The sequence below is a fragment of the Terrapene carolina genome, unplaced genomic scaffold (genome assembly GCF_002925995.2).
Source record: "Terrapene carolina triunguis isolate 2854851 unplaced genomic scaffold, T_m_triunguis-2.0 Scaffold714, whole genome shotgun sequence".
Taxonomy (NCBI): Eukaryota; Metazoa; Chordata; order Testudines; family Emydidae; genus Terrapene; species Terrapene triunguis.
This window is the reverse complement of record NW_020665065.1, coordinates 14,891,324-14,913,767: the sequence shown is the minus strand read 5'-3', so window position 1 is coordinate 14,913,767 and position 22,444 is coordinate 14,891,324. Positions and strand designations below refer to the sequence as shown.

At 48.2% G+C, this 22,444-nt stretch overlaps 1 protein-coding gene across 2 annotated transcripts; it reads left to right on the top strand.

Annotated features, from left to right (window-relative positions):
- SLC66A1 (solute carrier family 66 member 1) lies at positions 1-18,564 on the top strand. 2 transcript variants are annotated; one of them, XM_024217288.2, is made up of 10 exons: positions 1-104; positions 1,736-1,828; positions 4,926-5,187; positions 10,535-10,664; positions 11,792-11,879; positions 15,815-15,966; positions 16,277-16,369; positions 17,084-17,269; positions 17,812-17,945; positions 18,229-18,564. In XM_024217288.2, the coding sequence occupies exons 3-9, from the start codon at positions 5,018-5,020 to the stop codon at positions 17,908-17,910; spliced, it is 918 nt and encodes a 305-aa protein (XP_024073056.1). In that variant the 5' UTR covers positions 1-104; positions 1,736-1,828; positions 4,926-5,017; the 3' UTR covers positions 17,911-17,945; positions 18,229-18,564. The 2 variants fall into 2 exon arrangements, with proteins under 2 accessions (XP_024073056.1, XP_024073055.1); XM_024217287.2 differs by having other exon boundaries at positions 17,812-18,564.
- The last annotated feature ends 3,880 nt before the right edge of the window (positions 18,565-22,444 follow it).

The window sequence follows — 22,444 nt, the reverse complement described above, 5'->3', positions numbered from 1 at the left end:
GGGACAGGAGCCGCGGCCCGGGGCAGGCGCTTGCGGGCCGGGACAGCGCATCTGGCCCCGGTCTCCACCCTCCAAGCGCCGCCGAGAAGCCCGGAGCCGCAGCGGTGAGAGGGACCCCGGCCCCGCCAGCCGGAGGCGGGGGTGTATCTCCGAGGGGCCCCGGGAGGGGCGGTGGGGGGCCCTGAAGGGGGGCCGGGGGTGCACAGGGATGGGGCTGGAGAGCGGTGGGGCTGGGGGCACTGCAGCCGTACGGGGGCTCGGGGGCGCATGGGGATGGGGGCGGAGGGGGCGACGCTGGGGGCTCGGGGGTGGTGGGAGACGCTGCGCAGCCCCCAAATCTTGCCCCACAAAGGACCCGTCCCGCTCCCCTGTCCCCGCGGCGGAGTCTGGCTCCCCGTGGCGCCCGCAGCCCCCGGGAAAGCTCTAGTTTGCATTTTTCCCTTTCCTTCTCCGCCCGGCTCCCGACCCCAGCGAGCGCAAGTTCCGGTAATAACCCTGCCCGCTTCTGCCTCCGACTGCTTTGGGGGGGGGGGGCAATGGCAGTGTCATTATCCCCACGCTACAGGTGGGGGAAACTGAGGCACGGGACGTGGTTGGCTCAAGGTCAGTCAGTGACCGTGCACAGGGACAAGAACCAGGTCCCCCGATGCCTTGTCCGCTGGACTATGCTGCCTATTGCATACTGATCAGGAGGAAACTCAAGAGAGCTATCAAGGGTGTCCCAGTGAAGAGCCCCTTTGTCTCTCTTCACCCCCTTTCCAGGGTTCATTTCAGGTCTCTTCCCCTGTGACATGGTCGAGTTGGCCTTGGCACCTGGCAATGCGGAGGCACAGTAGATTGAAGTGGGCAAAAGAGGGAGAGCTTTCACCACACTAGGCAGAGAGAAGGAGAAGCAGCTGTGTGGGAGCATTGTTATCCCAAGCCAGGGAGAGACTGCACTTTTTGAGCCTATCTCCCACCCTGCTCCTCCTTACTTCAACCCCTGGACATCATGTGATATCCAACTGCCCTCATGTCCAGTTAAAATTGGCATTGTGGGTTATTTTCAAATGTCCTGTTAGCTACAGTGCAGAACAGTCAGTACTGGGCTCCAGCTCAGAATGCTGATCCTGAAATGTTTAATTCAATGGAAAGTCCTGGAAAACCAAATAAATAGAAACTACTGTTAACACAGGAAAAGGTTCCCCATCACGGGTGGGAAGGATACACATCTCCTGCAGAGAGAACTGATGATCTAACAGGACTTCAGCTGCTATCAACCCATATCCCAACATAATGATGTTTCTCATAGGCCCCTAAACTGACATTTGTGGGCCTGTGGCGGTTGGGAAATGGGACGAACTATAGTATGATTCCCCCAAATTCCAGGATGGGTGATGAGCCCTCTGTCCCTTTGTGCAAAACTCCAATATGGAGTGCGCATTTTGCCTATCTGCAGAATCTCTTATTTCCAAGTCTGGTATTTCTGCCCTGGACCTGTTTTACTAGGAAATATCTAGTGTTCCTGGAAGCATGTGGCACAATTGTAGATGAGAGAAGACTGCTCAGAAGGAACAGGATAAGAGATTTCCACCATTATGGGAAGGCCAGAATGATTTGAACCTCCTTTCCCAATTTATTAGTATTTAATAACCCCTCTTTGCCCCTCCCCGCCCCCTCATCTACACCAGAATTTTATTTAATGAAAAATTAATCTAGAAATACAATCACTTGCTATGTTTCATTTTGCTTTAAGGTTACTTTTTCCTGTTGCTGCGAGGTGATTGTGGTTTGGAAGCTTATTGGGCAGTTCTGAATCATCAGAGACGTGATGCTGTTGAAGTTTCAGGTATGATGGTATGTTGGGAGGTGACGTATTGTGCCAGTGCAGAGGCTGCCCTTGCAGTCTAGATGAGATCCAAGTCTGATTAGACCCCACAGAGCTGTGCTCAAATGGAGAAGTGATTAAACTGTGGCAGTGTAGGCAGTATATGTCTGTCAGTACCAGTTGGTACCTCCCCTTAGCAGTTACTATTTTTTCCCCTTACAACCGAATGTCAGCTTGATAGATCAAGTGTAGGCCTGGGACTTAAGAGATCTGGCTTCTGTGACTGATTGGCTTTGAACAAGCCCCTGAGACTTGGTTTCAGTTTTCCCATCTGTAAAATGGGAATAGCAATCTCACAGGTATTTTTGAGGTTTAATTTATTTTTTGTAAAGTGCTTTGAGCTCGTCTGATGGAAGCAGAGTAAGGTGTCATTATTATTAAGTGGGTCACTGTTGGCACATAATGATCAGCTGCTATGCGATCTCCCGCTCATGGGGTGTAATTTAAGTCTTCTGTGTGTGTGTGTGTTTTTGTAAAGCATTACAAACACCACACTAAATGAGCTGGTGAGGTACCTCAGCTGTGTATGAAATGGAGACCTTGTGGTTAGTCATCCAGGCTTACAAAGGGTAGCTAAGGTGCAAGTTTCAGCTGCTGTACTTCAAGGAACGACTTTGCGGGTCTGTAACAGAGCCCCGCTTGGCTTGGGTGTAGTGGTAATAAGAAATGGAAACTTTTCTGACCAGCATCTGCAGCTGAGTAGAGTTGACAATGCACAAATGTATTGGCACCAACTTCACCTGGGCTCATGTCTGGACATGAGTTAAATCTCTAAACTCTGAAGAAAGATCCTTTCACACAGGTATTTTGGCTAGAGAAGTCATTGTCTCTGTCCTCCTTGGGTGATGTGTAGCTAAAGCTTTGGGGGCATCTGAGTTTATTAATGTAGGCTAGCTACATGCACTAAGATATGCTGGGGAGTTAGTGGTAGAAAAGAGTTCCAACGGAAATGTCTCAGAATCCGTAGTTGTGCAATTTTCACCTTCCCCTGTTGCTTTTGGGGGTGCAGGAGCAATTTCTGTGTGATCTGATGCACAATAGGGACCAACTCTCCACAGAGTATGTGATAACAATATACAGTAAAAGCTGTTTTATCCAGCACTTCACCAACTGGAAAGCTCTATAAACCAGCATTTCTGATTGTCATTGAAATTCTGGTTTATAGTCCGGTTGGTGTGGGGCCAGCAGGTTGACACGTGGGAGGTGTGGAGAGCAGGCTCTGGGAGGGAGTTTGGGTGCAGGAGGGGATTTGGGGCAGCAGGTTGGGGGGCAGGAGCGAGTGCAGGGTACCAGATCCAGGGAGTGCTCATCTCAGGCAGCTCCCCGCAAGCCCCACCTGTCCCGGCTGCTCCTAGGCGGAGGCGCGGCAAGTGGCTCCATATGCTGCCCCGAGTGCTAGCTCTACAGCTCCCATTGGCTGGGAAACACAGCCTGCCGCGCCTCCGCCTAGGAGCAACCAGGAGAGATCACCGCTTGCGGGGAGCTGCCAGAGGTGAGCGCCCCCCTGGATCTGGCACCCTGCACCCCAACCTGCTGCCCTGAGTCCCCTCCTGCATCCAAACTCCCTCCCTCTTAGTTAACTGACGTTTTCACTTACCAGTACCCCCCCATTCCTCCCAACATGCCGGATAAAACAGCTTTTCCTGTCCATAGCTTGTGAATTGTCCCCAGTTTGGTTACCTGTGTCCTTTGGATGACTTCTTGCATATGCTGCTCTAAGGGGATGCTATGGACAGCAGTGAATTTGAACTTCAGTTCAGAACTACAGGTGCTCCTGCTCCATGCTAAGCAACGCTCTCTTCCTGTTGAGGCAGATACCTCAGCCAAGGCTGGAATAACGTGACTTATTGAACAGCCAGTAGTTTTCTCCCAGCCATGGCTAAACCAGTGGACCTCAGTGGGGAATTTTAATCCAGTCGGAGGGTCTCTCACTCTTCCTTCTGATCATCTAGCCTGGCACTGTGGTGGCATTCTATCTGGGGTCTTCTCCCTCTTACAGTGCAGCGAAGAGATGGGCTGCCTTGGATGGGGCCTTTCAGAGGGAACGAAGTGGCATGGGGGGGTAGGGGAGAAGAGGGAAACATCTCTGGTTCTAGTTCAAACTCTCCATTATCCATTTGTCTGTTCCCAAAACACAGCGTGACTGAAGGCTGCCCCTTTACTGACAAACAGCCTGAGTTTTCCATAGGCAGATCTTGCCCCTGTCCACGCCACTGCTGATGTCATGCCAGTGCCAGCACTGTGTCTCTGCAGAGCCAGTGGATGTCCAAACAGCAGGCCCAATTCTCTTCTTGCTTATCCTGGTCTAACTCAGCTGGCTTCAGTGGGGTTACCCCTTTCAGAGCCCACAGTGAGCAGAGGATCAGAGCTGATCTTTCAATGAAGAGAAGGCAATTCAGGTGTTCTGATTTGTGGCAGTTTGATAATGAGACTCTCTAGCATGAGTTTCTGCACCGCCAATCAACCAGGCCAGCCTGACAGATGAGCAGGTATCGGATTCGGTTTTAAAAAAACAAACCCAGCCCTTTGCTTTTGCTTTTCTCTGCACTGACTCTTCCTTTGGAAGGCAAATAAATGAGGTCATAGGGAGTAGGAGGAAGAAATAAATATTCTGTAGCTGCAAAAGGGGCCCTCCCGCTGCATCTCTTACTCAGTCATTACTGATGAACCCAGGTGACCGGGGCCAGATCTACTTCCTACAGTCACCTGGCTCTCCTAAAAATCTGTTTTTAAAGGCCCACTCTTGAGCATTTGCTTTGGTGAGAAGCACAAGCTGAGCGAGGGGATGTGTGTCATAATCCCGTGTGTTACTGGAAAGACCTGCCACGTAGCCCTTACCTAGTGAACTTAGTGCTGGCTTGACCGTTCTGGAGACTGGTCTGCTGATAAAGGAATTCAGTCTGTGATTACCTCTCCGCTAGAGGCCCGTTAGATAGTAACTGTTTAATTGCAAGGTGAGCCAGCTTTAAACCAACAAACTAGAGCTCTAAGGAGCCATCTGGTCCCTTGTTGTTGTTAATAATACAGGCTCTTTCCTTCTCTCCATCTATTCCAACAGGTTCAGTGTCTGGCTCTGGATAAAGATATCCCTCCTGCTGTCTGACCGCTGCAGCCTCCTCCCGCAAGGGCTGGCCCCTTGCTGACGGGGCTATGGACTCTCGGCTTTGGCAAGGTTCCCTAGGAGGGAATTTCTCAGACTGTCCCAATGGCTCCCAATGGGTGTGGGATGTGTTCAGTGAGTGTGCCCAGGATATCCGGGACTTCGCCAGTATTGCGTTGGGTCTGTTTTCCATCTTCTGCTTTGCAGGCGCTTCCTTCCCGTAAGTAAAACCCTTCTGCTGCCAGGCCAGGTGCATGTCCTGGATGCCCAGTGGAGGGGATTCTAGATCTGGCTGGTGTTTTTCCTTCTCCATTTGCGATGGCTTCCAAAACATAAAGCCAAGAGTCTTTACTGGAGATCTTGAGCACAGCCACTTGACTTGCCCTAGTGAAGGACTTGACTGGCCTTGGCTTTAAAGGGCTGGGTTTAAAATGGGGAGAGGGCTAGTGGAGAAGGAATAGTAGTTCAATTTAAAGCTTCAACTTTGTCATCCACACAAAACAAGGCGTAGTTCATTGCTAGTGCTGCTGTGTGCTGTTAAACAACTGTAGTGTTCCATCCACAAGGTAGGTGCATCTCAGTGGTGGAAGTGTATAGTTTGATCCTGAAGGAGCCCAAAGTGTTATGCAAAATTGTTAAAAGGACAGACGGTAGATTGGATGACACAAGGAAAAAATGCAGATGCTCTGAGAGCTTTTTCCATTTCTAAATGTACAGTAAGGTGGTTTCACAATTAGAGATGCAGTTACTCTAATGGAACTTCTGCTTATGCATAAATTGTGGTTAGCAAATAGCAGATCAGCAGGGTCGTCTTCCCACCCACCCCCACACATCAGACTGACATGCAGATCACGTGTACACAAGAACCTCTGAGGAAAGCAGTCTGGAGAGGCTGAGCTCAGCAGTCTCTTGGAAGATGATTTTGGCTGCAGCCCACATGGAATGAGAAGGTATGGGTATGGCTTGACTGCCATATTAGTGCTAACCCACGGTGACTGTTCCTAAACCAGGAAGTGACTCATTCTTAAGCTTAGGAATGCAATCCATCTGCATACAATTGATGAGCATGTCTGTATCACTCCTGCTGTCCTAGACACCCCTGTAAAAGGCACAACAGTCAGATTTGGAAGTGGGTCAAGGCTGGGTGCTCGCTGTAACTGGAAGGCATGTGTCACTACCTGGCTAGCTGGTTAAACCCAGTCTATCTGGCCATCAGCTCCCAGCTACAATGTCAGTGATAAACTACCTGCTTAGCCCAATTGGACCAGGGTGGGTAGTGACTGACTAAGCTAAATAATAGCTAGTGACTCATGGAAAGCAAGCTCTCATTCTCTGCCCTCGTAAGGCAGGATCTCCAGGAAGGAGTTGATGGTTCTGTCTCCCACAATAGTTTAGTTCTTGTTTTTCAGGGGGGAGTTTTCTGCCCACCTGCAGGAGCAACTCTTCTCACTGCTTTCACGTGTAGTTTTTTTTGCCTCCGTTCTAACCATTCTATGAAGAGTCTGTGGCAGGTGCTAGGTAGGGCAGAGCTAGCATGCACTTCAGTTTTGAAGATCCAGGCAAATATCTCCCTATGTGTGCTAGGCACATGGACAATGAACCGGCTTACAAAACCCAAATCCATAATGGGTGAGATGCTACTGTTGCCAATTAATCCATCCGGGACTATCAACACCCTCTATCCATTTTCACCTCCTAAGCCTCCCCTCCCATCCTCTCAAAAGCTGGGAAGTGGGGAAATGCCATCAGCACCTGGCACAATGGTATCTGATCACTCTGTCCCAGCATGTAGACTTCATCCCCTCTTCTCCAAAGGTAGGTCCCCCTGTCTTTAGAGACCAGGTTGTTCCTGGCCCCTGTAGCACTGGTGCAGCCCCAGCTCAGGCCAGCTGTCACTCTTTCAGGGGCTTGGAGGAGGTCGGGTCAGATCCTGGGGTGATGCCAGCATCCTGGGCTAACAACTGCCCAGTGGAATCCATTCACCTCCCAAACCATTTTAAAGCTGTACTCTCCCTGCCCCAGGCCTGTTCTTTGGCTGCAAAACCTAACTAAGTGGGCGGCTGCCTATCAGCACTCTGAGCAGGACACCTAACCTCTTATTCAGGACAAAAACTGCCTAGGGAGGCAGCAGCAGTTAGACTCGGCATAGGGCAAATAAGCCCAAGTCTTTCCATTGCTGTTACCCAGTGGAATGAAGTGTGGAGACTCAGAAAGTGATAGATGCTCCTCAAAGCATGAACTGAGCCAGGAGTGAACAGGGCATAACCCTCCCAGGAGCACTGGTGTCTGCTCCAGACCAATAGAGAGAGCGTGGCACAGAGAGAGAAGTGAGTTGTTTGGACAGTGACATCGAAGCTATTGGAAGACATGCAAGGGATCAGATCTAGGCTCTGCCATGCCAACATCTAAGTCCCTGTTAAAGATCTGCTTTGGTCAGATTGCATATAGTGAATCAAGTTCACTTCTATATAAATTGCTTATTTCCTTTTTCCCAACCTCTGATGGTGAGCAGATTCAGAGCAGGGAGCACTCTTGGTCAGGGTTCCCTCTAATTTTTCCCGCACATGTGCGGAATGAATTTTGTTATGTGCACCAATATGGAGGTGAGGTGTGACAAAATTCATGGGGTGGGGCCAAGGAGTTTGGAGTGTGGGAGGGGGCTCAGGGCTGGGGCAGAGGGTTGGGGTACAGAGGTTTGAGGACAGCAGCTGGGGTGGGGTTGGGATAAGGGGCTCAGGTGCCCCTCCCCTGGCCGTGACAGGTCTGGGTTCGGGCTGCCCCTCCCCTGGCTGTGGCAGGTACCAGCCGGGTGGGTTCCCTGAGTCCCTGCATGGCCACGCAGCTTATAAGGAACTTAGCTCTTGGTAATGTTTGGAAAGTGCCTAGCATGTTACTTCAAATAAATAACTCTTCAATCAGCATAAAATACTGTGCGAAGCAGGGATATGCACAAACACAACACAATTTAGATTTACAATCCAGTGATCTAGCATTTTCCATCTCTAAAGCCCTTTGCACAAATAGAGGGTGACAACCTGTTTTGAGGGGGTGGGAGACAGAAACTGGGATGCCTCTATCCTAATCATCCATGCTGCTTCTAAACAAACCAAGGAGCTGTCTAAACTAGACACTGAAGAGCTCAGGGCTCTGCTTGTATAAGTGGGAGTTTGCCCCAGTGTCCTGCCCCTTTTCCCCTTGTTGCCTAGTGTGCTGCATACATACCTAGCTGCATTTCACAGGGGTTGTAGTAAGTTTGGAGTGACGGGCTATATTAGCCCAGCTCAGGGAAGGTTCATTTACCTGCTGCTCCAAAGTCATCCAGAAGAAGGCGCTTATGGCATTGGTTTAGAAATAGAGGTTCAGCCCATTGAGGGGCTGTCTGGGGAACAGCGGCAGGGATCTCTTGTTAGAGGTGAACAGCCCATCAACCCAGCTAAAGGGTGAACAAAGCTGCACTGGAAACTAGCAGGGCTGCTTAACACCTGGGGCTGCCTAGTGGAGGGGAAAGTTCTTGCTGCAACTTTCACTGTAGTGCCTGTTAGCTGACTTTAACATTTCTGTCTGGGTAGATTTGAGGAGGGGATGGGAACAGGCTGTCTTCTACGGTGGGCCTGAAAATCTGCCTCTTGTACATTGGGGTTTCTTTCACTCCCCCCCCCCCCCCCCCCCCCCCCCCCCGGGATGCCTACTTTGAGTGACTTCCAGTTTCCATTGCCAAATGAACTCCTGAACCCACAGGGATTTGGCTGAATCAGCAGATTGTCAGCCAGATCTACTGAGCTGATACGTTACCCAGAGAAGCGTGAGCAGGAACCGTGCTCTTGTCTGATGTGCATTGCCGGGCTCCTCCTCCTTGGGGATTCTGATAGAAGCCTTTCCTATGTGCTGTGGGGCAGCTTAATAGGAAGCAGTGTATCCTCAGGGCCAGCCCAGGAGGGTTCCAGCTGGGGGGCTGAACTGCAAATCACCTGTGGTTGCTGCTGGAGGTAGGGGATTGGGATACTGAGAATCAGACTGAGCAGGCTTTTTGCTGGCAGTGAACAATAGCTCTTCATCTCACAATAGGCTAATGCAGGGCAACCTGCTTTTTGAGAAGGTTGCCTATGATGGGAAGCTGTGGCACCTTGTACTTCCTCCTGCTGCAAAGTATGGTAAACCTGCTCTCCATGCTGACTCAGAAAGGGGGAGTGGCCATGGAGGTGTAGCCCCCGTCCCTTCTCTACATGCTGGCTTCGAAATTCGATCCTACCCAGAGCAGCATTGTTGTGCCTGGCTTGGTAAACTGAGACACCGAGACTTGTTCAAGATCATACAACGAACTGGTGGCAAAGCCAAGAATAGAAGCAGAGTCCTAGCTCTCAGGCTATTGTTCTAGCCAGGGGTCGGCAACCTTTCCGAAGTGGTGTGCCGAGTCTTCATTTATTCACCCTAATTTAAGGTTTCGCGTGCCAGTCATACATTTGAACGTTTTTAGAAGGTCTCTTTCTATAAGTCGATAATATAGAACTAAACTATTGTTGTATGTAAAGTAAATAAGGTTTTTAAAATGTTTAAGAGGCTTCATTTTAAATTAAAATGCAGAGCCACCCGGACCGGTGGCCAGGACCTGGGCAGTGTGAGTGCCACTGAAAATCAGCTCACGTGCCGCCTTCGGCGCACGTGCCATAGGTTGCCTACCCCTGCACTAGACTGAACATTTCCCTCGTGAAAGTGAGAGGTGGATAACACTATGCACAGTGCAGGCAGGTGATGTGCAAGCGTCCCCCACACAACTCTGCCAATCCTCCTCCAACGTGACTTGTACTACCCCGGATAAGCTCTGAGAGCCCTGCTGTTGCTGTCTGGTAGACAGCAGGGTGGCAGGCAGCAGTCATGGGCTATGTGACTAAGGTGGTTCTGCTCTGGATTTCCCACAGCACAAAGGTGATGGTATTTAACCTGGAGTGGAGAGAGTGAACTTTTGGATTAAGCCAGTAGATCTAAGAGACTCTCCATATCCTCCTTCCCTTCCCGTGTCAGCCCTCATTAAGAGTTGTGTCCTCTGGGGTTAGAGCAGCACTCACTGACCTGCCTTTGGTTGGTAGATCAGCAGAGCCAGCTTTCCACAGCCTCGACAAGGTCCTGATTAGGGGCACAAAGGGAACAAATAGCAGTACTAGTACCTCCAATGATGTGGGGTTTCAAGGTTGTGCATTCTTGATGTATGTGACTTCCTGTGATGTGGGCTGTGGCAGTGAGGGGAGGGAACCCACTGAAAGCTCTCCTTGCAGCTCTTCCTCCTGGTCAACCCACAGGTGGGTCAGTGCCTTCGGGCTTGTCTACATGAGGAAACTTACCAGCAGAACTGTACCGTAAGGCTATACTGCAATAGTTTTGCTGATAAATTTCCCTGTGTAGATAAGCCCTTAGCCTGGTGCCGGTTTGTACTCCTCTGCTGAGTTTAAAAACTAACATAGCATCCAGATCATCGCGGGGTCCCACATTCAAGGAACCTCTGGCCTCTGCTCCCGTGGGGTACTGATGAATTGACTGTGTAGTGCTGACTCTCTCTCTCTCTCTTTCCTCAGCCAATATTACCAGGCCTGTAAAACAGGTAATATGGACCAGGCTCTCTCCATATACTTCCTGCTGGGATGGCTAGGAGGAGATTCCTTAAATCTAATAGGCTCTTTCCTGGCCAATCAGTTGCCACTACAGGTAATGATTTAGGTTTTTCTATGTGATTTGCATTTGGCTGGCAAGGATTAGTGTCCGGATTCTCTGTGTGGGTGGAGGGGAGGAGAAAACCTGGCTCAGTGGTACGACAGTGTCTCCCTAGCCAATGCTCTGTGTGTGTGTTGGGGGGGAGAAGGGGGAGTGAATGAAGTTAGGACACTTATTAAAAGAATGACCATGCTTTTGCTTGCTGTTCTACCCCTTTTTTATAGGGCAAGATTGTTACAATAACTAGAGATGGGCCTGAGCCATGCAGTTGGGATCTGGAGCCAAAACTCTCCAACATGCAGGCGTGTCTGGCTCAGGGCTTTTGCTTTGTACCCTTCTCCCTGTCTGATCAGTAAAGATCGCCTTCTGATTGATAGAGCAGATTTGACCCAGGTTAGAGGCTGGTGTGCAGTCTGGGACTCTGGGTCTAAGCTCTGCCAGCATCTTGCTCTATCCAGCGTTACAGGCAGCTAAGATCAGCTGACTGACTTTCAAATTAATTTCTTGAGCACATGGGCAAGAAACGTCTCTTGCCCTATGGACTTTCTGAAGGATGCACTGAACCAAAGAGAAGCCCCTGAGTTTCTGGAGGTTGTCTAGGTCATGGTTGTGGTCTGAGGGAAGGAGGTTTTGCTCTGTAAGACCAAGAGCTGTCCCAATGTCATGCACAGTCTGTCTCTCTCTGCTTCATTTTCTTACAGGAGGCAAGGCTACTTGGTGACAATCCAGGGCAGGGCATCTTTTCTCCTGCTAGATCAGGGTGGTGAAAGTGCAGCCCCAGAGTTCTACATTATCCCCATTTTACAGATGGGAGATAGTGATCCTGACCTTCTTTATAAAGTGCTTTGAGCTCTACTGATGACAAGTGCTGTGTAAGAGACAAGGATTATAACCGTTACATTGTAGCTTACCCTCATTCTGGATGTGGCCTGTGGAGACAATAAGAGCCAGTGTGCAATGCCTCTGGCTGGATCAAGGGAGGGCCTTGTAGCTGCCATTAGATGATCCTCTATAATCAGAGTGAGGAAAGCTGCTCAGTTGAATAGTCTGGGGGTCCATCTGTGGATGAGCTAAGGGAGGCAGTTCTGTCGTATGACTGACGATTGTGTTTCCTCCTGCAGGTTTACACTGCCATTTACTACGTGCTGGCAGACCTGGTCATGTTGGCTCTCTACCTCTACTACAAAGTCAAGAACCAGAGCAGAGGCTGTGAGTTGATAGTTACGAACGCAATCCGGCAACACTTGCATTTGCCAAATTTAACTTTGAAAGCTGCTTCCTCCTGCAGTAATAACGATGGCTGTGGGAGGAGCTCAGGCAGCAGCCTGCTGGGCTTAAACATTTTTCCTGTTCATCCATGAGAGCACAGCAGGGGTATGGTGGCCGAAGGACACCTCCGGGTAGCAGTACATGAAGTTACACTATTACAACTGTTAGCAATAGGAGGGCCCTTTCTCACCGGGAGAGAAGTCAGATGCTCATCATGAGATTAAGAAGCCAAAACATTCCCAAAGGGCTCCAGGTTAGAGCCAGATTAAAATCCCCTAAACACTAATGTATTGAGACAAGAATACTGTAAACTAGTAAAAAATGACTGGCAACTAGACGAGCAAGTGAAACCATTTACTGGGTCCAAGGCTTGCACCCTCGCCTGTAAACATGGAAATCCCTGTGGAGCTGGAGCTCTAGCTATTTCTGGGCTGCTGTTTATCCTGGTAAAAAGTCTGATCTCTTGGCATCCTGGAGCTTCCTTAATCTGCCTCTAAGTATAAACAAAAGCTATATAGGCCTAGGGCAGTGGTTCTCAACCAGATGCCTGCAGGCCACTTACTACCCAATCAGCACACAGCTGTGGCCCATGTGATATCATCGGGGCCATACAGATTGAGTGTGTTTGTGTGTGTATATATATATATATACACACACACACACACACACACACAGAGAGCTGCCTATGCAACCCACAATGGTAAATAGGTTGAGAACCCCTGGCCTAGGGCAGGGGTTCTCAACCTTTTTCTTTCTGAGGCCCCTCCCAACATGCTATAGAAACTCCACAGTCCACCTGTGTCACAGCAACTGTTTTTCTGCATATAAAAGCCAGGGCCAGCATTAGGGGGTACCAAGCAGGGAAACTGCCCATGGCCCCATGCCACAGGGGCGCCACAGGGGCCCCACAAAGCTACATTGCTCAGGCTTTGGCTTCCACCACAGGTGGCAGGGATCAGGACCCTGGGCTTCAGCCCCATACAGTGGGACTTCGGCTTTCTGCCCTGGGACCCAGTGAGTCTAATGCTGGCCCTGCTTGGCGGACCCCCTGAAACGTGCTCTCAGCCCCACAGGGTGCCCCGGACTCCTACTTGAGAACCACTGGCCTAGGGCATTTCCTGCAGTATTAACGGCCATCAGCTGTGCTTTGGGTCCTCTGCTAATCCCCAGGCACTACCCTGCGTTTTGATAAGTATTCAGTGTTTGAGCACAAGTAGAACTTCTCCATAGGACTTGTTTACAGGAGAGTTAGACCAAGGGTTCTCAAACTGGGGGTCGGGACCCCTCAGCGGGTCGTGAGCTGGTCGCCTCCACCCCAAGCCCCACTTTGCCTCCAGCATTTATAAGTGTTTAAATATAAAAACGTGTTTTACTTTATAAGGTGGGTCACACTCAGGGGCTTGCTGTGTGAAAGAGGTCACCAGTACAAAAGTATGAGACCCACTGCACAAACACGTAGGGACAAATCAGGCTAGGGCACAAAATGAGTTACACCTAGCAAAGGACAGAAAAGGCAAGAAGAGGTTCTATAAATACATTAGGAGCAGGAGGAAGACAAAGGAAACTGCAGGTCTTCTATTTAGTGTGGAAGGAGAGCTAATAACTACTGACCTCAGGAAGGTTGAGGTGTCTGATGCCTATTTTGTTTTGTCTTCGCTAAAAAGATTCATGGTGATTTAGATACTCAACATAATTAATATTAACAACAAAGGGGAAGGAACACAAGCCAAAATAGGGAAAGAACAGGTTAAAGAATATTAAGGTAAGTTAGATGCATTCACGTCTGCAGGGCCTGATGAAATTCATCCTAGGTACTTGAGGAACTAGCTGAAGCATTGGTATCACTTAACTTTGGAACCTTACCCATCCATGAGTTCTGAAAGAACTTGAGAAGGGCAAACATGGCATCTGTCTTTTAAAAAGGGAAACAAAGAGAACCTGGGGAATTGTAGACCAGTCAGCCAAACGTCAATAGCTGGAAGGATCGTGGACCAAATAAACAGTCAGTTTGTAAGCATCTAGAGGATAATGGAATTAGAAGGAATAGCCAGCACAGATTTGTCAAGAACAAATAATGCCACACTAACCTAACTTCCTCCTTTGACAAGGTTATTGGCTAGTGGATGGTGGCAGGAGGGCAGGGGGGAAGCAATAGATGTGAGATATCTTGATGTTTAGTAAGGCTTTTGATAGTCCCACATGACGTTCTCATAAGAAAACTAGGGAAATGTGGTCTAGATGAAATTAATACAAGGTGGGTGCACAACTGGTTGAAAGGCGCTACTTATCAATGGTTTGGTGTCAAACTGGGAGGGGGAAGTTAGTGAGGTCCTGCAGGGGCCAGTCCTAGGTCTGGCATTAGTCAATATTTTCATTAATGACTTGGATAATGGAGTGGAGACTGTGCTATAAAATGTGCACATGACACCACGCTGGGAGGGGTTGCAAGCACTTCGGAGGACGAGATTAGAATTCAAAATTACCTTGACAAATTTGGTCTGAAATCAACAAGATGTACTTCACTTAGGAAGGAAAAATCATAACTTAACTACAAAATGGGGACTAACTGGCTAGGTAGTTGTACTGCTGAAAAGGATCTGGAGTTATACTGGATCTCAAATTGAATTTGAGTCAATATGTGGTGCAATTGCAAAAAAAGGCTAATCATTCTGGGGTGTATTAACAGGTGTTGTATGCAAGACATGGGGGGGTAATGTACCACTCTGCTTGGCAGTGGTGAGGTCTCAGCTGGAGTACTGTGTCCAGTTCAGGATACCATGCTTAAGATATGGACAAATTGGAGAGAGTCGAATCTCCTTTTAAAATCTTCTCCTGACAAGTTGCAAATCCAACATGACAGCACTGTGATAAAGCCAGAGAGGCAGAAAGAAAAGTGCCGCTAGACTTGTCTGTCACAAGAGCTGTGCAGAATCGGGGCCTTAAGTATGTGCTCTTGAGTGGTATTAAGACAGAAAAACCTTAAAGGGTTGTGGTTTTTTTTGTTTTTTTGTTTTTACTCTTGGCAGTGTTCCTTTTAAGAAGGTTAAGCCCAGAACGATTTCCTTTTTCATAGTTAATGAATTGGACTTATCACCATGAGATAGCAAATGTGGGTTTTTTTAATCTCTCTGAAGTTACTTGGTACTAACTATACGACCGCAGGCTTGAAACAGAGAGTGTGCCTGCAGTGGAGCTGGAGGCATGACTTCCTGCTTGGACAAACGTAGCCACACTATTCAATAGAAGTGTAGGAGGGGCTATGCGCTGTTTGCTTAGGGTTTCAGACAGGATCCTAGTTGGGGTGGCTAGCCTGTTCTGCTGCCAGGCCTGCACTTTCGTTTCTAGCATGCTGGCTCAATCAGAGCTAGTGTGAGGGTCTGTCTCGTCAAGCTGGAAGCTACGTCTTCCGGCTCCAGTGCAGACATACCCACAATGAAACAATGTAGATTTTTTTTGTTTGTTTAGAATTCCTTTTATTCTACAGTTTTTCCTTTCTTCACCAGGAGGTCTTGTAATGGCAAAAGGAGGGACCTTTACTCTAACTTTTGATTAATCAAATATCTGCACGGAAGGCAGGCGCTGCTAACCTGTGATGTGTTCAAATGTCTGCCACATGCATTGCATAGCCCCTCCCCAGCCTCAGCATGTGAGGAATGGAACTTGGTTATGGAAGGCCTGCCTTCAAGAGAAATCTGAACCTGCCGCTGTGGAACTGTTGCCTCCCTCTTCTGTGGGATGGCCCTGGTCCTGGTTTTTCTGGAGGTGATGGGATGCAGATTTAACCGGAATCCAGGTTGCCTCGCGTAGTGTCACGGACACACTCGCTCCCATTCTTTGGTGGCACTTTGTAACTCACCTCTGCTTTCTCTTTCCAGTGTCTGCTCCAATTAACGCAGCCTTTGCCTTCGTTTTTCTGGGAACGGTGTCAGCAACATCCTTGCTGGGCAGAGCTGGCTCCACAGTTGAAACGGTGACATTTAAAGGGAGGACTCTTCTGTCTGCCGCAGTGGATGCAGGTGGACGCGAGGTGAGCCCCTCTCAGTATATGGGGGCAGGGAGGAGGCTGAGGATTTGTGGGAAAGATGAATAATCCGTTTGAAATGGGAATGTCCCACAGAGAGGGAGAGCTGGCGACCCTGTCATATGACAGTTTCAGCCAATAGCTAGCCAGGCCACTCAAAAGAACTATTGACCAGGTGGAAAGACAACAGTGCATACCTGGGTTTGGCGAGTCATGTGACCTCACTTTGCCACCAGATGCCTGTAAATCCAAGGGTACAGTTCTGCATGCCTTGTACAATGCATAACAGTTTGGTGTTTTATGTCTTGCCGTGCAGCCTTTCACCAAGAAGGAAATCATTGGCTTCACTGTTGGCTCTATCTCTTCCTTGTTGTATCTGTTCTCCCGAGTGCCCCAGATCTACACCAATGTAAGTGCCCCATTGGAGGTGGGGATGGGATCCAACCCGCTGCTGGGGCTATCTTCCCCTGGGAAGGTGAAAGGAGCTCCCCTTCTGCTGAGATTCCAGAGCTGGGAGTAGGGGAGTGTCCTTTATCCCTAAGGGCTGCTGATGCAAGAAGCAGAGGGCTCTAGACCACTAACCAGCTCTCTTTCCAGAACCTTCCCATAGGCCATCTCTCTGTATTTTTCACATGGGGTCCTGATTAATTTAACCTCTTGACTTCCATGCAGCAGCTGTTTCTCCCCTTCTGGTTAAAATGTAAATATCCCATTGTGAAGGTGGGACTCTAATTTTGCTTAATATTTTACAACTGGAGCTGGAAGACTACTGGTATTGAGCCCACTCTATCATTTAGGACTCCTGTTCTGGTGGGTATCTTTGTGGGGCAGGGTTCTAGCCAATTCTCTGGGATACAATTCCCATTTTAATTTTCCCTGCTCTTCTTGAAGCATCTACTAGGGTCACAGCAGAGCATGGTCAAGTGACCCTAAGCATGCCAGCACTGTCTAAGAAGCTTGTCCTTCAAACAGTGGATACCAGCACTCAATAAGCTTAGTCATCTTCTAGATCCTCCTCCCTTTGCATATCACCTGGGAATCCATGCCCGGTATATCTAGAGTATTTCTGCTAGCAGGGAAGTCTTTATTCTCCAGCCCCTTCTAATATGGCTTCCTCTTCCAGTTCAAGAGGAAATCTACCGAAGGGCTGTCATACTTTCTTTTCGCTTTGGTGATGCTGGGGAACTCGCTGTATGGAATAAGCGTGCTTCTGAAGAACCCAGACCCAGGGCAAGCTGAAGGCAACTACATCATTCATCACCTCCCCTGGCTGATTGGTAGCCTGGGGGTCCTGTCTCTTGATGTGATTGTATCCTCTTTTGGTAATGCTCTCTGCCCCACTCCTCCAAGTTTCTGTGGTGTTGCCAGTTCCAGTTATTTCTAATGCTCTGCACAAATAGCCATTAAAAAGCTGGTCTCTTCTGGGATGGTGGGTGGGCAGGGCTGTTGAGAGGCAGATTTTTGCTGATGCTGTTACACAGCCAACCCGTGCTTTGCAGCTTGAGTCTTTCCCCCTGTGTTACAGTGATCTCTTACAATAATGTTGGAACAATACATGCTTAGTATAGTTCCTAGCATGAAGGGTCCCTGATCCTCATTTGGGGCCTCTGGTCACTACCCTAATGCAATAAAATAATATAGTCCTTTTCTGTAGATCTCAAAGAGCTTTAAAAATGAGGTAACCATGATTATCTCCATCTTACAATGGTAACCATGCACCTGTTGCCATAGAAAGTACCAACCGACCTCTATTTCCCCCCCAGCACTAATGGCTTTCTCCCTAGGCAGAGCTACCTCATTTCTCTTATCTAGACCTTGCTGTAAAGGAAATAAGACTTAACACCTCCTCAGATCTCCTTCCAGTTCCTTGCCTATCAGAAGAGAAGACCTCACGCTTCTGATGAGAGAGAGGCCCTGCTTGGCAAGCAAGATGAACCCCTTGACAGCTGACAAAGGAACTGTCCCCAAGCAAGAATGGGATACTGGTGAGAACTCTGGCTTCAAACTAGGGCACAGCGAGTTGCCCTCAGGTTCCTAGACCTGTTTTTGGGCAACTCCTGTTAACAGAAGAGGATGTAAGCCAGTGTGCGGTATGATGCTTCCCGCGGAAAGTGCTTGGCCACCTGGCCGAGGACTTTCCTGGTAGATCTCAGCTGCTTGTAGTGATGACCTAAAAGGGATGAAATATTGTGAAATTTCTGTACCTGGATCATAGTCACTTTTTAAAAACAAGCTGAATTTGATTCCACTTTCCTTCCTCCCCTCCAGAAGGCTGCCCTGAGTCATCTGCATCAGACATTACTAGCAAGAATGAAAAATCTCTAGGGGATGGAGGGGAGATGAGGCTGTCTCCTTTCCTGTTTTAAGCCAATGAACACAGATGCTGTGAGCGGCTGCCATTTAACTTCACCTTTAAGGGTTTATCCACGGTGGCTCCCTTTGCCTATATGAATAATGTTGCACATTCTTCTTCTGGCAGCTGAGGCCGGGAGTGAGGCCAGTTCTGGGGTTGGGGAGAAATATTTTAATACACGTGTGTATAAATATTTTATCTAAATATTTTGGCAGCCAACTTTCTAGAAAAATAAATCTTTGTCCAACATGCCTCCCTTGGTTTTTATTTTCTTGACTCCCAAGGACACTTCAGTTTTGGCTTGTCTCCATTCTCTCCCATTTGTACAATTACTCTTTAAAATGGTCTTGCGGTGTGACTACCCCCTACCCATAGCCATTCACTTTCCCCTTGTGAACTTTCATTTGGTCCTGGCTGTAAGTTTATTTCACATCCATTCTTGCTCTAGAGGTAAGCTTTTCCCCTTCGTTTCTAAAGCAGATATGCTGGCAGGGACTACCTTAGCTGGCTGCCAAGTAAGATGGATGGTATATCCCCCACCTACCCCTGTTTTCAGTATTAGCTGTCCACTGAGATAACTGCTCCAGGCAGCAGATGCCTTCTAGCAGGATGGGCCTACACCAGTATTTCTTGCATGTGGTCAGCAGAGGGTTTTCTTGTGGCCACCGCCTCCTGGATGGGGTGGGGGAGGGGGGAGCAGTGGCCCATCTCCCAGGGCTGCCAGTAGGGGTTGGGTACTCCCTCTTCTTCTCCCTCCCCCTCCCCCCCCCGAAAGGAAAAAAACACCAGCAGTGGAGGTAGCTGGTGAATTCCCTACTTTCCCAGGGGTATAGGGGGGTGCTTCAGACTCCATCCATGCAGTGGCAGGCTCTGATTCCAGGCTCATCTTCCCCATCCTTGGCCCTGGGTCCCACTGCCTCCCTGCCCATCTCCCCCATCAAGGGTTTAATTTGTCCCAGGGCTTGCTGGGGCTGAGTAAGTCTGCTGTGAAAAGTGATATTAACAAATATCACTTTTCACAGCAGCAGACTTATGGCTAGTAAGTCTTTTTAAAAAAACAAAAACAAAAAACCAACATTCAAAGCACCTTATTTGTTTCTATTCTGTTTAAGTCCAGTAAAGAATAGACAATTGTACATTTTTATTACTGAGTCTGAAAAAACCTTACATAAATAAATTACAATGGTATGGACAAGTATAGGTGCATATCTGTTTTTCCTAAAGTTAATTATTTTAGGGGAAATTGTCAGCGCAGCCATCAGCAAGAGTTAATGGCCATACTCTGAGGCCACCAGAAAATTTGTTGTGAATTTGGCCTAGACTGTATATCCCTACTGAACCATCATGTAGCTGAGTGGGCTGTGGCAGCTCTCCAGGCAATGAGACTAAGTCAGAGGTGATTCTCAAACTTGATCTCTAGGAGAAAGCTACTCTTCCCCCATTCTAGGGTGTTGTGTGGCTGAGAGAGAGACTTAACCTCCTACTTTGGTCTAAACCAGACACTAACTACCCCTTTTCATTTCACAATCCCTTGAAAGTGGAATTGTTGGTGACAGAACTTGCAAATATTCTGGGTACAAGACCAGACACAGACAATGCTGCTGTAATAATCCTTCACTGGGTTTTACAGGTCCTGAGCTGCAAAGGGTGCTCCTGTCCCATAGGAAAACTGATTTGTAAAGGTGAAGTCAGGAGGCAAAAAGCTTTTAGTGCTGTTATAATTCCATAAAAGCTAAATGGAGAGCTCACTTTGCAGTGGAGTCAGACACCAACACAATAGTAGCTGTGCCCTTCCCAAGATGCAGAAACAAGCGTTCTAGGACAGAGCCTTCAGAAGAAACAGTTCAAGCAGCTGTCTGACAAAACCAGTGCAGAGTGGGAAGGGGGAAGCTCTAGCCATGATTAACCTTCTTTTTTTTTTATGCAGAACTTAAGGGGCAGGATAGGGTACTGACTGGCAGTGTGACAAGCACAAGGGAGTGGGAGCTAGGGCCTCCTGGCTTCTATTCCTAGCTCTTACGGTGACCTTCTTTGTGCCTTAGGCTTACACAGTTGTAAAAGGTGAATATTTACTTACCCTGGACTTTTCTATGGCTTAGAGATGAGCGCTTTGCTCTAGGCAGCAGTGGGCAAAACCCAAGCAGAACATCCATGTCAAAGTAGCTGGTCTGTGCTTGTGAGCTAAAGAGCTTGCTCCTCAACACTGTAGGCCCAAGCTTGGGTGACTAGCCCTTGCCCCACAGTCCACATCCTCTTTGGTGTGCTATCTTGGCCAGTGTTAGCATGTGTCTGTTTACCCAGACTAGGAGGTACACTCCAGCTGCAGTGCAGACATACCTTAGATCCCTACTACTTCAAACCAGCCTGGCTCATTGCACTCCACATGGGTGCAACAATGGGCCAGTTGGTGGCTACTGATGCCTCCTGCCATGAGGCCAGCGCTGACTGCGACTAAAGGCCAAGTGTGCAAGAGGCTGACAGGTCACAGCTTATATTGTCCATGTCGGTTGTAGAGCAGCAGAGGGAAAGTCTGTTCACTAGTGTTACAGCAACCAGCCATTGCTTGTATAAATAGTTCAAGAAGCCAGTGCCACTGTTATGCAGACTCAGCTGGTATAGGGGATGTGTGCTGTATTCCTGGGTTTGATAGAAGAAGGGGAAAGGAGCACCTACCGTTAAAGCTTCCCTGCCAGAGAAGGTGAGGGGATCAATCTTCAGATCATAACTTTTGTAGGAAGAGGGGGGAAGGGAAGGGGTGTTTTGTTTTTTTTTAAACCACTGGCTGGTGCACAGCAGGTACAGTTCCTAGAGCAGGAAATCAGCCTGTAGTGATTCTGTTCACAATACAGCTCAAGCACAAGCTCTAGCAAGCAGGTGAATGTAACAAGACTTCAGTTTTTCATCCTCATCCATTTGGCTTAAAAACCTGGTTCATAGTCCTCTCTTTTTCATTACAAAATGTACCAAGTAATTAACATACCTGGCTCACAGTAGCACTAAATTATTAGTCCTTTGCTACTGAAGGGAGGGAGGAAAGCTTTTTTCTTTTTAAAATGAACAGCTACTTGGGGGCAGGATCTGTCAAGCTTTCCGCCATCTAGCTTTGTAGTTGGTATCGTTGCTCTGCGTAATCAGTAGCACCGGTGCAGCCATGAGAGGGCTGTATAACCCCACACAGCTCCCTCATCTAGTCACCAAGTAGCTCTTGGGAATTAGGATTCTACAGCTGCTGCAAACCTTCCCCGCACAGGAGGTGAAGCAGCTCACAGAAGCGTTCTTTCTAACCTAAGGAAAGAACACAGCCTGTACCTACATACTAATCCCTTCCGCATTGTTTAGCTGCTGATCTTAAAATAAGGAAGAGGCCAGGAGGATAACTTAATTGTATTACATGATTATTGAACTTTGGCCAGGGCTCTGAGGGAAAGAAATTACATGTCTCACAAAGGCCCAATTTAAGGGAAATGTCCTAGTAGGAATATCTTTCAGAGAACAGAGATTAGTTAATTACACTCTCCCCTGCTTGATTCCATACTGGCTTCTACTAAACTGATTTTTCCAGGTGTTCTCTCCCACTACTTTCCTGAAGAGAGAGCTTAAGATTTTCACCCTAATAATTACTAATTTATGGGTTTGTGCCTTTTAAACAAGGATGGACTTAGATTGACTATCAGGAATAGCTCCTGAACTTTCCCATGCTCACTTCCTCTAAAAATCCTGCCAGTTTAAGAAACTCTTCCATTCAAGTCCATGTTTTAGTTCTAACAGGAACTACAAGACAGATGAGCAGCAGGTGTAAAACAGCGTAGCCCTATTGAAATTCAAGGGAGTGATGCCAATTCACTGCAGTTCAGGATCTGGGCCTATGTTTGTAACCAGATTAGGCAACAGTGAGTTGTAACTAAGTTCCCTGCCATAGCAATATTTTAAGCATAGACCGACCTAGGCCAGAGCCAGATTATATATAATCAGCTCTGGGTTAGAGCTGCTATCATGCCTAGACAACTCTCTATTGCTGACAAACAAAATCTTTTCTTCCAGGAAGATGGAAACAAAATAATTTCAAAAGGGGACTAGCAAACCTTGACTCACTTTCTGTACTGAAGCCCCCATTCAGCAGAGTGCTTCAAT

Excerpts from the sequence above, each read along its gene's own strand:
- SLC66A1 (XM_024217288.2), top strand. The coding sequence starts at position 5,018 with ATGGACTCTCGGCTTTGGCAAGGTTCCCTAGGAGGGAATTTCTCAGAC. Across the intron at positions 15,967-16,276 it reads TGGATGCAGGTGGACGCGAG|CCTTTCACCAAGAAGGAAAT; the intron begins GTGAGCCCCTCT and ends CTTGCCGTGCAG. Across the intron at positions 17,270-17,811 it reads TCCTGTCTCTTGATGTGATT|ATCTCCTTCCAGTTCCTTGC; the intron begins GTATCCTCTTTT and ends ACACCTCCTCAG.